Source organism: Carassius auratus, chromosome 4 (assembly GCF_003368295.1).
Source record: "Carassius auratus strain Wakin chromosome 4, ASM336829v1, whole genome shotgun sequence".
In the NCBI taxonomy this organism is placed as follows: domain Eukaryota; kingdom Metazoa; phylum Chordata; class Actinopteri; order Cypriniformes; family Cyprinidae; genus Carassius; species Carassius auratus.
Window position 1 is genome coordinate 11001222 of NC_039246.1, and position 14581 is coordinate 11015802.

The window sequence follows — 14581 nt, forward strand, 5'->3', positions numbered from 1 at the left end:
ATTAGTGGTGGCTGACTGAATTTATAAAGGATACTTGGAGTTATCAAGGTTGTGATATCGAAATGATCAGGTCAAATTGTGTTTAAGATTAGGACAGATCTTAGTATTAATAATTTCCTTCTAACTTTCCAAGTAAAAACGTATTCCTAATATTCAGCTTAATATGTGAATTGGAGCTTTTGTGCTGGGACTGATCATTGTTTACATTCTCGTTTGTCACTTCCTGTTGTAATAGGCATTATTTGATAGGGAATTACAGCTCAGCAAGTATGTACATATATATTTATATAAATAACAAAAAATAATTTCATGCATAACAAGTGGGTAAATTAAATCTTGTAAAAAGAAGTTAAATTATAGTAACAGTGAAGATTTTTTTTCTGTTACAAGAGATTTTCAAAGAATAAAAATAAAAAGTATCACAGTTTTCACAGAAAAAAAAGCAGCACAGATATTTCCAGCATAAGAAAAATGTTTCATAAACACCAAATCAGCATATTAGAATGATTTCTGAAGGATCATGTGACACTGAAAAGTGATGGAATGGCTGCTAAAATTCAGCTCCTCATTACAGGAATAAGTTAAATTTGATAATTAATACAGTGTTACTGTTTTTACTGTATTTTTAATCAAATAAATGTAGCCTTCTTTTAAAGTCTTTCTTTTTTTTGTCACTATAAGGTTTCTCACTCCGGTGTTTTCTCTCTCTTGCCCTGACTTCCCGCCCATTTTCATGACAGATCCAGTTTGCAGACCAGAAGCTGGAGTTCAACAAACGTCCCACCAAGATCGGCCGCAGGTCTTTGTCTCGCTCCATCTCACAGTCTTCTACAGACAGTTACAGCTCAGGTATGGCATTGTACAAGCACCAATACATACAGCACAGTCACATGCACACGTCCTGTTAAACCTCAGTCAGGTGGGCTACATTATGTGTTTCTATACATCAGGGGTCTAATGTAGGTTGTCAGGTGAGTCATGTGAACAAAAGCCTTCCTGTGTGGGTTCTCTGGCAGGCCTCTTTAAGAGGATTACATTGATAAAAGGAGAGTAGATTGTAGGTAAGAAAAGTAAAATCTACATTCCTGCAGGGTTTTCTTAGAAATGTGTTCATGGAGAAACAGATACACACGTCTACATTTTTCTTTTTTTTCTGTTCTTTATTATTCCCTTTTTCAGCTGCCTCATACACTGACAGCTCCGATGATGAAACCTCTCCCCGTGACAAACAGCAGAAGAACTCGAAGGGCAATGCAGACTTCTGCATCAAGAACATCAAGCAGGCCGACTTCGGACGCAGGGAGATTGAGATTGCCGAGCAAGGTGGGAAGAGTTCCTTTGTGCCGACAGGCTATAAACATTTATGAGCATGACGGCTTATTGTGCAATGCCGTTCTCTCTTTGAGTTGTCCTCGGGCCTGTCAACATATTAATCCAGTGGTATATGTTTATGTGTGAAGTAAAAGTGTGTTTGTGTGAGATCAAGCGAAGCGTGTTTTGGTGTTCTTCCTGTGCATCTGAGGGGCCGTATGTTCAGTGTGTACTCCCCTTCAGCTCCTCATAACCACGTGGCCAAATACTCCAGTGTGCACTTACACACAGCCTTTGTCTGTTTATCAGCTTTAAAACTGTTTCACATTTAAAGCTATGTTCTGCAACTTTTTTTGTTAGCAAAATATAAATAATGAGTCTTAAATCCATCTTCCAAACAATGGTTTTGCCTTAAAATCACTATGGGAAACCTATAATAAATTATATTCATGAAGAGGTGTCCCAGGATTTCCCAGGAAACTGCAAACTTTGATCATTTGTCCATGTGTGCTTACATCACATCCGTAAATAAATGATTAGTCAGGATACTACCATATGCAGTGGAATTGACTTGAAGCCACAGGAAAAAACTAAAACAAACAAAAGCTAAACTTTTTATATCACAATTCTATATTTCTGAGAAAATTGTAAGATATGAAAGAAATTGCCTTTATTTTTCATTCCATGGTGTAATCAAAAAACAGATTTGTGAAAAAAAGTTGCTTACCTGCTTGAAGGACACATTTTTCAGATATCATCTTTTGTTATATTGAGATTTTCAGTAGTGACATTCAGACTGATAAGGCCATCATTTGTACCCATGAGCACAGCGATGCGCCTCAAGCCATCATGTTCATCGGTGAAGCACAACACACACAATTATCAAAAATGTTCCTCTGCAAGTAAATTTTAGTTTTATGTTTTAGCTGCTAAAAGTTGCACAGTGTTGCTTTAAGTCAATGATTTTCAAGTGAAAATATTGTAGCCATGTTTTTTTGTGTATTTCTGCACTGTAGAGATGCCTGCTCTCATGGCTTTGAGGAAGAGAGCCCAGGGAGAGAAGCCATTGGCTGGAGCCAAAATTGTGGGTTGCACCCACATCACTGCTCAGACTGCTGTGAGTTACTGTACACACACACACGAAAATACACTCAAATACATAATATTAACCTAATTTGTTCTTAAATTAAACTAATTACATTAAATTACACTGTAATTTCAAACACCTTAATCCTAACTCAACACTTTTGGGCCATTATTCAGCCCATTTACTGTCATACTATATTTGTAAGGATGTTTTTAAAAGTAATGCTCTTTTTTTGAGAGCAGACGGACATCTGTGTTTCAGTAATGCATTGTCAAGTGTGTGTGTGTGTGTGTGTTTTTGCAGGTGTTGATGGAGACCCTCTCTGCTCTGGGCGCTCAGTGCAGGTGGGCCGCCTGTAACATCTACTCCACTCAAAACGAGGTAGCAGCCGCTCTGGCCGAGGGAGGTAAATATTTTTCTTTTCTTATTCATATTTCCTTTGTGTTCTCTCATATTTTTCTGTCCTGAATGACTCCTGTGTGTCGTCTCTGGCAGGTTTCTCAGTGTTTGCCTGGAAGGGCGAATCGGAGGATGATTTCTGGTGGTGTATCGATCGCTGTGTTAACGTGGAAGGCTGGCAGCCCAACATGGTAGCCGGACTGTTTACATCTAGAAAAGTGAAAAATTATGACAGTTCGGATTTCTCAACAGCTTATGTCTTATAGATTTTAGATGATGGAGGAGATTTGACTCACTGGATCTATAAGAAATATCCCAACATGTTCAAAAAGATCAAAGGCATCGTAGAGGAGAGCGTGACTGGAGTTCACAGGTGATTACGGTCATTTGTGATAGATATGAGTTTGTTAAATGCATTAAAGTAGTGTTAGATTTTTGGTATTTGCTGTGGGTTAAGTGTAATTGGACTCAATGTGGCGACTGCAGTTGTTTTTTCCTATCAAGAAGGGAATGTTTCCATCTAGTGGTAAGAAGTGGAACTGGCAAATGGGTAGAAATAGAATAAGTAATAAGAAATATTGTCATAAGCTATAAACATTATATACATGTATGTATTCATGTATAACATTTATGATAATTAAGGACCACATCAGCATATTTTAAGGATTTCTAAAGGATCATGTGACAGTGAAGACTGGAATAACAATGCTAAAATTTCAATTTCGCATTACATAAAATGCACTTTAATCAAATAGAAATCAGTTATTTTAAATTATAAATAAGCATTTACAATATTACTATTTTACTGTATTTTTATTAAAACATTGCAGCCTTGGTTTAATTTTTGTTTGTCTTGAGAAAAAAAAAACATAATAATAATCTTAATTATTCCAAACATTTGATCTGTAGTGTATTTATGTGATTAGTGATTATAAACATTAATCATTCAGAATTAGTATTTTTATGTGTTTTTTTTTTTTTTTTTGGCTAAACATCTCTTATATTTAATTTTCTAGGCTTTACCAGCTGTCAAAGGCTGGTAAGTTGTGTGTTCCCGCAATGAATGTTAACGATTCAGTGACCAAGCAGAAGTTTGACAACCTCTACTGCTGCCGGGAGTCCATCTTGGATGGGTATGTCTTAATATAGTTTTCCCAATCAATGTGTTTAACACAATATGTGTGTAAATTACATGTACTTTTCAGCTCGACAGGAATTGTGTGGTTAATATTGGCATGTGGTTTTACCGAGCATGTTTGTGTTTTGTGTTCAAGTCTAAAGAGGACCACAGATGTGATGTTTGGAGGGAAGCAGGTGGTGGTGTGTGGATATGGAGAGGTGAGATCGTTAGATCATAACTAATAACTGTTTCTTATAAGAACCTCTAGAGAGTTGCATTTAGATCTTCAGAATGTTCTTGGCTTTATGTAGACTCATTTAAATCTTTTTTTTTTAAATAAATTTTTTTTGATGGACTGGTATCTGAATAATCCAGTCTTGTGAAATATAAATAATGGTGAAATAATTTCCTTTGTGTCGGATCAGCTATTTTACATTTTAGAATATTCAATTTAATCTGTCTATCACTTTAGCTGACACACCTCCACTGCCCAGCTGCATTACTGCATTAGTGAACAGATACTAGATCTGGCCACTAGAGGACAGAAAACCCCAGGAAATACCTCCACATGTATTTCATTTGTTTTCTGCTAACAGAGTCTAACACCCATGTTTTTCCAGGATTAACAAAGGATCTTGATCTTGCCCTATGTGTCAATCACATAGGAATTGTGCTACAAACAGTATATATTTTTTTTACAGTCAGGTACATTTAAGTTTTTTGTTCTGAGTCATTACTGTAAATCCTGTTGTGTGTAATTAGGTTGGAAAAGGCTGCAGTGCTGCTCTCAAAGCGATGGGCTCCATCGTCTACGTCACTGAGATCGACCCCATCTGTGCCCTACAGGCCTGGTGAGTCACAGCCGCTTTCACTGATTCAGCGTTTCCTCAACAGCAGCGATGCCGTTAAATTACACTTAATGTCATTCTAATGTGTTAATACATAGTGAACCAGCATTTGAGCGGTGAATGAATCTCCACGACTGTGTATTCAGCATTTTTGCACACCTGATTCAAATTCTCATAGTACTTTCCTAACTCTTGTAAATGTTATGCTAGGTTCTCATTCAGAATTTAGTCTCTTGACACATAGTTTTTACTCATATTTTGTCATCACACAGCATGGATGGCTTCAGGCTGGTAAAACTGAACGAAGTCATCCGACAAGTCGACATTGTCATCACCTGCACAGGTATTTTGGAATCCGTTTTTTGATTTTGTAGTAAATTTTAGAGGTTTATTATTCTGATTCAAGCGAAGAAAAATTACAACCCCCCCCCCCCCCCCCCCAAAAAAAAATAGTTGTCAACTTTTTGCATCCTTTTTGAAACTTGAAAGCTTTATTGTTTTATTATTATATTATTTTTACGTTTTTAAAAATATTTATAATATTATTTTTTAAAGGCTTTTAGTCGAACATTAATAATAATAATAATTATTATTTTATTTACATATTTGTATTTTATATTTCAAGTAATATTTATATTAAAATATATATTTGTAATATTTTTAAAAATAAATTATTTAACATTGTTTTTAAATGAGGTTATGAAGGATTTTAATCACTATTATTATCATCATTATTATTATGTATTTTAATTAATAATTTTAAATAATGATTATTTTTGCATTTTTGAAAGTGAGTCTTTAACATTGTTTTGAAATTAGGTTATCATGAATAATTAACAGACTGTTTAACAGACACTACACTGCTGCAGAATCATACACTGTTATCTAGCTGAGCAGAGTTTGTTGTCTGTATAACTGCATTCTGACTCTCACTGCACTATCCAGATGCACTTGTCATTAGCACAGTGATTCTAGTATACCTAAAGTTAATTACATCTGAGACTTCAAGTAATTATGCCTGAGCTGCAGACAGTCTTGAATTTCAGTTAAATGTTGTTAGACAACTTCTGATTATGGACCAATTTCTAGCCGTTCCTGTAAGATATAGTATGAACAGGACAATTCAAGAATCAAACCTGAATTACAGTTCAGTCTGCAGGCAGCAGAGTTGCTCGTGGATGGAATTACTTTTGGTAGTAATTGCTTTTTGACGTTTTGGATTCATTTAGAGGTTCTGTGGGGAAAGACAGGTGGAGAACGAGTGGCTCTTTGAGTCATTTTAGATCAATTTCTTTCCCGAAGCTCCTTTCATCAACTAAACCAAGAAGCCTTCAGGGTTTCTCGTCAGCATTCATCTCAGTCTTGTTGTGTGTGGTGTCTGTAGGCAATAAAAACGTGGTAGTACGAGAGTACATGGATCGCATGAAGAACGGCTGTATTGTCTGCAACATGGGCCACTCCAACACTGAGATCGATGTGGTGAGGAGGCTGCTCTAACCCTTAGTTTATTGTCACTTATGTATTTAAAGAAGTGTCTGAAGGTTGACAGTCGTCTTCCACCTTTTCAGGCCAGTCTGCGAACCCCTGAACTGACCTGGGAGCGGGTGAGGTCACAGGTGGATCATGTGATCTGGCCGGATGGAAAGAGAATAGTTCTGCTGGCAGAGGTTAGACTATTTAGATTAGAGTCAGTCCTGCCGGTATTTCCCTGTTTATTTTTTTATATTTGTTTTTTCATTCATTCATTTGCTTTAAAAATGAATAAACTGAACTGATTCTTATATAGATACACATTTACTGGTTTTGATGGTAATCAATTTTTTTATTATTTGTTTATAAAAAGAAATATAATTAGATGAAGCACATTTTCTTTTACATTCACTAACAGCCGACTCTGTTTAAGTGAAAACTTGATTTTGATGCACTTTTTATTGTATTCGTCTTTATCAGACTAATGTGTTGAGAACTTTTAGTGCTGCGTCTTATATGAATATTTTGCAGTTAAAATGGTAAATTACGCAATTTCTTTTTGACAATTTTGATGATTTTGCATTGTGCTAAATTACAAAAAACTGGAGGGGATGTAAAATACATCTTTATAGGTAATGTCTTAATGTTATCACAATCACATTGCAGTGTTTATTAAATTATATTTTATTTAATTTTTAATTTTTTTATAATTTCAATTTCATTTTAATATTATTTAAAATTTTGTAGTGCATTTTTGTACATTTATTCATTTTTGTTTTATAGCCCTATGGTTATTAGATTACATTTGTTTTTTTTTTATTGGTTATTTTTTGTACATTAAACAAAAATGAAATGAAGTCTTGGCAACTAACTGAAATAAAAGGCTTTATATATATATATATATATATATATATATATATATATGTATTTTAGTTAATTCATTTAATTGAAGCTTTTTTTTTTTTTTTTTAACCAGTTACATTGTATTAAATATCCATATATAAATGCAAAATAGTTTATATATATATATATATATATATATATATATATATATATATATATATATATATATATATATATATATATATAGTGTGGCTTAATATCTGGGAAGTATCTTTCTGTAGGCAAGGCAAATTTATTTCTTTAACCAGTCGGATACATCACAGGCATTATGAAGGAGAAAAAAAGAAAATAAGACTAAAATGGAACTAAAAACAGAGTTTGTTAGAATTGTATTGTCTTGTCCAATCCATATACTGTATATATTTCCAGGGTCGCCTCCTAAACCTGAGCTGCTCCACTGTTCCTACCTTTGTGCTGTCCATCACTGCTACTACCCAGGTGAGAAATAAGAGTGAAAGAGTGAAAAATGAACATAAATTACTTTATTAAATGGGGAATGTGCTTTAGTGTGCATGCAAGGAGAATTTGACTTCATAGTCCAGTCAGAGAATTGGTTGCTCAGTCTGTGTGTTGTGTAAGAGTACGAGCCTCAGGTACATAAAGTGTGTGTGTGTATGTGTGTGTGTGTGTGTCACAGCCTTGCTGTTGTCATGGTGACTGATTTCTTGCTCCTTTCTCCCCAGGCACTGGCTCTGATAGAGCTGTACAATGCTCCAGAAGGCCGCTACAAACAGGACGTCTACCTGCTGCCTAAAAAAATGGGTATGATGCATTGATATAAATACATGCATATAACCTGCCCTGTCTAAATGAAGGGTTATGCATGACCTGGAATGAACTATTTGAGAGCTCTGTGCTGCTTATCTTCCATTAAGACAAGCGTCACATGCAATAAACCCAGCATTCAAGTGAAATCCTCAAATGTTGTGTTTATATTATGCTCGTCTAGGGGTGAAATGGTTGTAATTGTTTTAGTCTGCTCCATGCACTGATTTTTTTCAGCTTGTTGAAAGATTCAGTGTTTTCTGCAGCACGCATTGTAGACAGTTTAGCCATGTGGCATCCTGCGCAGACCCCGAGGAGCAGGAGACAGCTGAAAATAGGTCACGCTGTCACAAACGGCTGCCACTTCTCCCTCCTCTATCTCTCATCCTCTCCACCGCTCTGCAGCTTTTCCTTCCAAACCTGCAGCTCACGCTCTCAGACACGAAAAATAAATCAGAGACTGAATCCCAGACGACCTCTTTAAGAAGAGGTGGGGAGATATCAATTGGTTGTAGTCAGTTAAGATGCGGTCACATTTACCTTCGGTCTGTGACATTTTGTGGGTGAAATTGAGTAATTCCAATAGGATTTCATACGATTGGAAATTTTGCATGCAAGTTCTGCAGCAAATGTCTCTGATTTCAAGCTGACCATGTGGTGGCTTCTGCCGATGCTGTGAGGAATCATTCTCAAAGTCTTGGAGTTTTGATGCCAGAATAATAGACTTTCATGCTCCGAGAGATAAATCAGTTTAGAGATGAATGGTCTGCAGAAAGTCTGTGGCTGAACAGTCTTTTATACAGTTTTTTTTTTCTATGAGGCGTGTTACATACATTTTGTACATCCTGTCATTGTTTACCTTTTTTTGGCTATGCCTCCGATCTGTTTCTTGCAAGCTGACAGGAGCTCCCAGTTAATGTTACGTTAAAGGAAGAGGCTCCGTCATATATTTTTTGTCTCATGTCAAAACAGGATGTGCAGCTTTACCAGAAACTGTATGTCTGCACATTCCATTCTCACCTTCACCCTACAGTATGTCAGCACATGCTGTTCTCATGCAGGATTCTGTACACACAGGCAAATACCTGATTATAATAGTAAAATACCTTGATACGTGAATGATTATATTAACAGATTATACTTGAATAATTCATATTTTGAACAATAAAAATCTTCTACAACCAATAGAAACCTGCTGGGTTTAAAAGTGAGTTGTGCTTTATACTTCTCTCTGCTATTGCCAAGACAATGCACCTCTTTTTGCCCAAAAAATTTAATTGTCCAATCTTTTTTCGGATTGGAGATGAGTTTCCTTGTTTCCCTGAATCTTTGCATCTGAAGTAATACATTAACGTTTAAAGTCTTTTGTTTGCAAAATATGATTTTTCTTTTTCTTTTTATTATTTCTAAAGTTTGTGAGCCAGTTATGCTTTATCTGTGCACAATTAGATTCTTTACTTCTTAGTTGATTTTTATGAAAATTGTTGATGAAGTGAAGCCAGATAAAATAAAAAAAGAATCATGTGACAGTGAAGTAATGAAATTCAGCTTTGATCACTGGAATAAATTCAGTTTTAAAAATATATTTCAATAAAAAATAGCTTTAAAAATATAGAAATAGTTTCAATTTGTAAAAATATTTTACTATTACTGTATTTTTGATCCATTAATTGCAGCAGTATTTACTTGGCACTGAACTGTGGTGCTACATTATAGACAATCAATCAAAATATGACTTTTCTTGATGGACCGTGTTTAAAATGTGCTTAAAAATGGCTAATCTGCTTTTTCTGCAGATGAGTACGTGGCCAGCCTTCATCTCCCTACTTTTGATGCACATTTGACTGAACTGTCTGATGAACAGGCCAAATACCTCGGCCTGAACAAGAACGGACCCTTTAAGCCAAACTACTACAGGTCAGCAGCTGCATGATAAACCTTAATGACTCAAAACCTCCTGTCTGTTTTCATTAAGTTTAATAATTATTTGCAATGTTTCATTTTTAGGTACTAGACCCATTCCCCGGTGGGAAACGAAGACTAAAGAAATTACCAAGACTCCATAATTTCATACAGACTAAGAGCTGTGTGTCACAGCCTGCATTTGGAGGGGAGGGAGAAGCCCTGATCTGATTGGTTGGGTGTGAAGGGCGTGGCTAATTATCGCTACGGCAGTGTTTATTTATTTTATGCTAGAATAACATAGCTAACCTTTTATGAGCTGCTACTGCCAGTGGCGAACCTAGCAACGTTTCCATGGAAATTTCGCCATTTCATCTTTTCTTAGCTTCATATGTTAGTTGTACGTAATCCATTTAGAGATCTTTTATTGTTTAATTAAAGTTCCGGTAAAGATGAAAAAAACAATGTCCAATCATACCTGATGATTTAGTAATGGACATGCCACATTGTCCTGTTCTCTTGTTTTCTACATGTGATTTTTTTTTCCTTTATATAATATGGGGGGTGGGGCAAAATTACAGTCAGGCGCAGGGTTTCAAATCATTATTTTTAGTTGATCACACTATTCTGTTGTTTATTTTTTAAATATTGTATTAATTTTTACAGCAAATTTTAATTTTTTTGCGCTCTCGGTCCTAAATAAAAGCTGTTAAAATTTCACTGGATTGTGAAGATTTGGGGGCGGGGCTTATCCCCTCCATTCAGTCATACTGGAATCTCATTGGCTGAGGCATTGGCTTTTCAAATTTCCCTTTCAGACGCAACATCCTCCTAAAACACTGTTTCCAACAACGCCAGTATTGATGTTTGAGATCGAAATGCTCAATCTATCCACATTATTGCTGAAACTCGTCAGGCTGTGTAATCAAAGGGGGTATATAAAGATATTTATACAATTATTATTTTTTTTTTCCTTCTCCTTCTGCCATCAACTTTTGTTCCAATGAACTCATCCTCCTCTGTCATTATAAAAATAAGCAATTTAATGTTATAAGATATTCTAGTGTAATATGAAATTTAATGAAACCCTTGTTTTATATACTGTGAAGTAGAGCCTATTTCAATGAGATACCAAATGTACAGTTAATCCGGTACCGAGTTCCTATCCAGGTCCTCTGCAGATTTAGTCTGGAACACAATGGGAGAGAAATGTGTGTAAACTGAAGCCAAGACCAACTGTGTACTCATTTCAGAGGATAGAAGGTAGTTTTGCTGTTTGCAGGCCTGTAGAGCAAAAGCTGCCTTTGTGACTGGGATATTCAAATAAAATAAAATTGGGACCTTTATTTTGCTACACTTCTGGAAATCTTTATGGCAGATATTTATCTTCTCTTTGTCATAAAGGGAATCACCTACCTTGTAGGTTCCCTGTTTAATGTGGCGTCTCTTTCCTTCACTCAGGACGTCTCATGTGGATGTGTGTGTCGTGTAGGTGTCGATTAGTCTGTGGAATGTTTGCAGCGCTAAATACTTTTCTTCGATTGTCCTGCCCAAAGTATACTTTGTTATTTATTTAATCAAAAGTTACGAGTCTTCAGTAGTTTGTTGTTGTTCTTCTGTCTCGTCTGTTTATTTTCCAAAATGTGAAACAGTGGCCCGGGCGTTTCCTATGCAAGCCTGTTTCAATCACAAAATAAACCAAATTAATTGCGACTCTTTCTCGCATTTTGGAAGTTTTTTTTTTATAAAATAATTTTTTCCCGAAATTGCAAGATATAAACACACAACTCATCTTGCAATTCCGAATTTTGCGTTTGAAATTAAATTTTTGTAATTCTGACTTTAATTCAGAAATTCTTAATTAATTCAGACTTCTTAGAAATGTGAGTTTATATCTTGCAATTATGAGTTGACATCTTTTAATTTTTTTCTCAGAAATATATTTTTACAATTCTACATTTATATATTGCAATTATGAGTTGACATCTTTTTTTCAGTACTGTGAATTTTTAAAATTTTGCATTTATATCTTGCAATTTTTTTTTTTTTTAACTTTTAACTCTCAATTCTGACATCAGAATTTCGAAACAAACTTCAAATCGTGAACTTTTGTTTTGTCAGGATTGCAGATTTTTTTTCATAATTTTCACAGAGGTATATCATTCTTTTATCTCACAATTCTGACTTTTATTTTGTGCATATGGCATATTTATATCTCACAGCTCTGTCTTCAGAATTGTAAAATTAATTCATCTGGCAATTATGACTTTTCTCAGAATTGCAAATGATCTATCTTTAAAAAATTATTCCTACAATGAGTTTACATTAAAAAAATAATAATAATAATAATAATTTTTTAAAAAAAATTTAGGATTGTGAGATCAGATCAAGTTGTAATGACATTTTATTCTGGGTTTTCATCTTATGTATAAACTAGTAAAAAAAAAAAAAATTTGAAGTGCATCTGCGAACTGTGAGTATATTAATTGTGCGGTTAGAAAAATCGGGCTAAATTATTTTATATGCATATGATGACTTTCTCTTGTCATGTGCTTTCCACGTACTGAAGTATACTTTGGGCTCTGTGGTCCCTGTTGTATGATAAATTATTACATTACAGGGACCCTTTAAACTCCACGCTGCTTACATCAACTTTAGAAAACCCTGAAGGCGTATAACGGTGTTACCTTTTCTCCCAAACATTTGCTTTTACAAACAGAAGGCAGGTTAAATGATTGTTCCTCTTAAGTTGTTGGTAGGCTTTATGCTGCTCGTGTAGTTTGTGTCCAGAGAGTCTACGTTAAAAAATGTAAATGTGTTGTTCCCCCACATCTCCAATAACCCTCCTGTCATGTTTGCATTTACTTCTGTCTTTATCTGCTTCCACACAGTTGGTGTACGTCTTGTTCAAATGTGTTCGACCCGTTGTCTTAATTTGATTCCATTTTTATTTGCAAGGGTGTGTGTGTGTGTGTGTGTGTGTGTGTATGAAGGGGCTCGTGTGCACAAACAGATGCTTTGCTGCTGCTGTGTGGCAGTAGTCGGTGGTTCCAGGCCTGGGATTTTTCCGGATGCTTTTAGAACCACATGGAGCGAATTGGGATCAACACCAGCACCTGAGAATGAGCGTTGATAAAAAGAAGCTGAAACATCTGTATATTTATTGTTGTAAATCACTACAAATAAGAAAGTGTTTAATGACGAGTTGTCAACAATGTTTTAATATTGCAAGTGATGGTAGATGAGCAATAATCTGTAATCTTGAAGTACAAAAATAAAAATCACAAATTTAAACATTTTTTGCAGGCATTACCAACTGCGCTATAATTTTTCTTTTTTTGCGTCAAATCAGGTTATTTCTGAAGTAGTCTGTCATATGCATGATTGACTTGATTGTTTTTTTTTTTTTTTAAATAGCAGAAGTAATTTACAATAAAGACCACAAATCCCTGTTTTACAGGGATGTTTAAAATGTATACAAATGCTAAAGTAGAATATTTAAGTTTTTATTTTTATAAATTCATATTATGTAGTTATGTTGTTTTCAATTTTAGTCATTTTTTTATTTAGATATTTTAGTACATCAAGTTAAACAAAATGAGAAATGTCTTAAATATTTAAAATGTTATTTATTTGTTTTATTTTTTACTTTTCAAGTAATGACATTTTTGATTGATTTTTATTGTTTTGGGTTATAATATCCCTGGCTTGATTAATCATGATGTGATGAGGAAACTGTGACTGAGCGCTCAGCTTCTGCTGGCCTGTCATTTCAGGTATAATTTACAGTCTCCATCCTTTAGGAGATTTAAATACTAGCTACGTGCATCCCAGTGTGTTGATGAATTAACCTGTTAGGATGCCTTTAGGAAAGTGTCTCAAACTTGAGAGTGCCCCCCCACCCACACACACAAAAAAGGTATTTTAATGCTATTCTTGGAGTGCTTAGTCACTTTGTATATTCCTGGACACTGAGGTCATGGTTTGGAGGTGTTTATTCTGGACACATGATGGTTTGAGGTGTATGTATGTCTGCAAAGACAAGAACAGCTGCTGTTGTCACTCACACCTGCAGGTTACATGTACAAACACACTCGCTGTCAGTTATCTTCACTCTGTGTTTGTGTTTATTATTTCAGTTGCATTTTTTATTTGTACAGCCACTTGAAAAAGATAAATATTGCCCTGTCTACCTTAAATATTGAATAAAAAAATAGTATGAAATGTTTTAATAGCATTATATATTTATATATTAAATACAAAAACATTTATATATATATATATATATATATATATATATATATATATATATATATATATGTACTGAAAATTTAATTTTCACATGTAATTTTTTTTATAAATAGAATTTCATGTAAAGTAATATAAATTAAGACAGTAAGGGTATGATTTATGTGATTTTAATATGACATCAACTATAATTAATCATTTTATTTTCATTTTTATTTATTTGATAAAAACAGCCCCAAAAGCTGATAGCACACTCCCATATAAAATCAGAATATTACAGTTCATTATTACATTATTATTAAGCAATTAAAATGAACATGTATAACATTTATTACAATTATTTTGAGAGTAATACAGGCAATTGACATGTAATTGCACCCGCATATTCGTGTTCATATGCGGTTTGGGAGTGGCTTATGTCAAACCACGCCCTCATCAGCGTGCAGCAGCCAATCAGCGGCGGGGACGGGTATTATTCTGAACTTGGAGTCCAGCAGCGTCTGCTCCAGTGTGACTGTGACAGTGTGT

General features: G+C 34.8%; 1 protein-coding gene across 1 annotated transcript in view; it reads left to right on the plus strand.

Moving 5' to 3' along the window:
* The window catches only part of LOC113058271 (putative adenosylhomocysteinase 3), a 28402-nt gene extending 18112 nt beyond the window's left edge, over positions 1-10290 (plus strand). Inside the window, exons 2-17 of the mRNA XM_026226034.1 lie at positions 741-849; positions 1180-1323; positions 2328-2428; positions 2702-2804; positions 2894-2988; positions 3064-3170; positions 3814-3930; positions 4072-4135; positions 4680-4768; positions 5038-5108; positions 6150-6244; positions 6334-6432; positions 7508-7576; positions 7822-7900; positions 9700-9820; positions 9911-10290. Of these exons, the coding sequence (XP_026081819.1) occupies positions 741-849; positions 1180-1323; positions 2328-2428; positions 2702-2804; positions 2894-2988; positions 3064-3170; positions 3814-3930; positions 4072-4135; positions 4680-4768; positions 5038-5108; positions 6150-6244; positions 6334-6432; positions 7508-7576; positions 7822-7900; positions 9700-9820; positions 9911-9917 (1470 nt within the window). The 3' untranslated portion in view covers positions 9918-10290. The remainder of the gene's footprint in view (positions 1-740; positions 850-1179; positions 1324-2327; positions 2429-2701; positions 2805-2893; positions 2989-3063; positions 3171-3813; positions 3931-4071; positions 4136-4679; positions 4769-5037; positions 5109-6149; positions 6245-6333; positions 6433-7507; positions 7577-7821; positions 7901-9699; positions 9821-9910) is intronic.
* The last annotated feature ends 4291 nt before the right edge of the window (positions 10291-14581 follow it).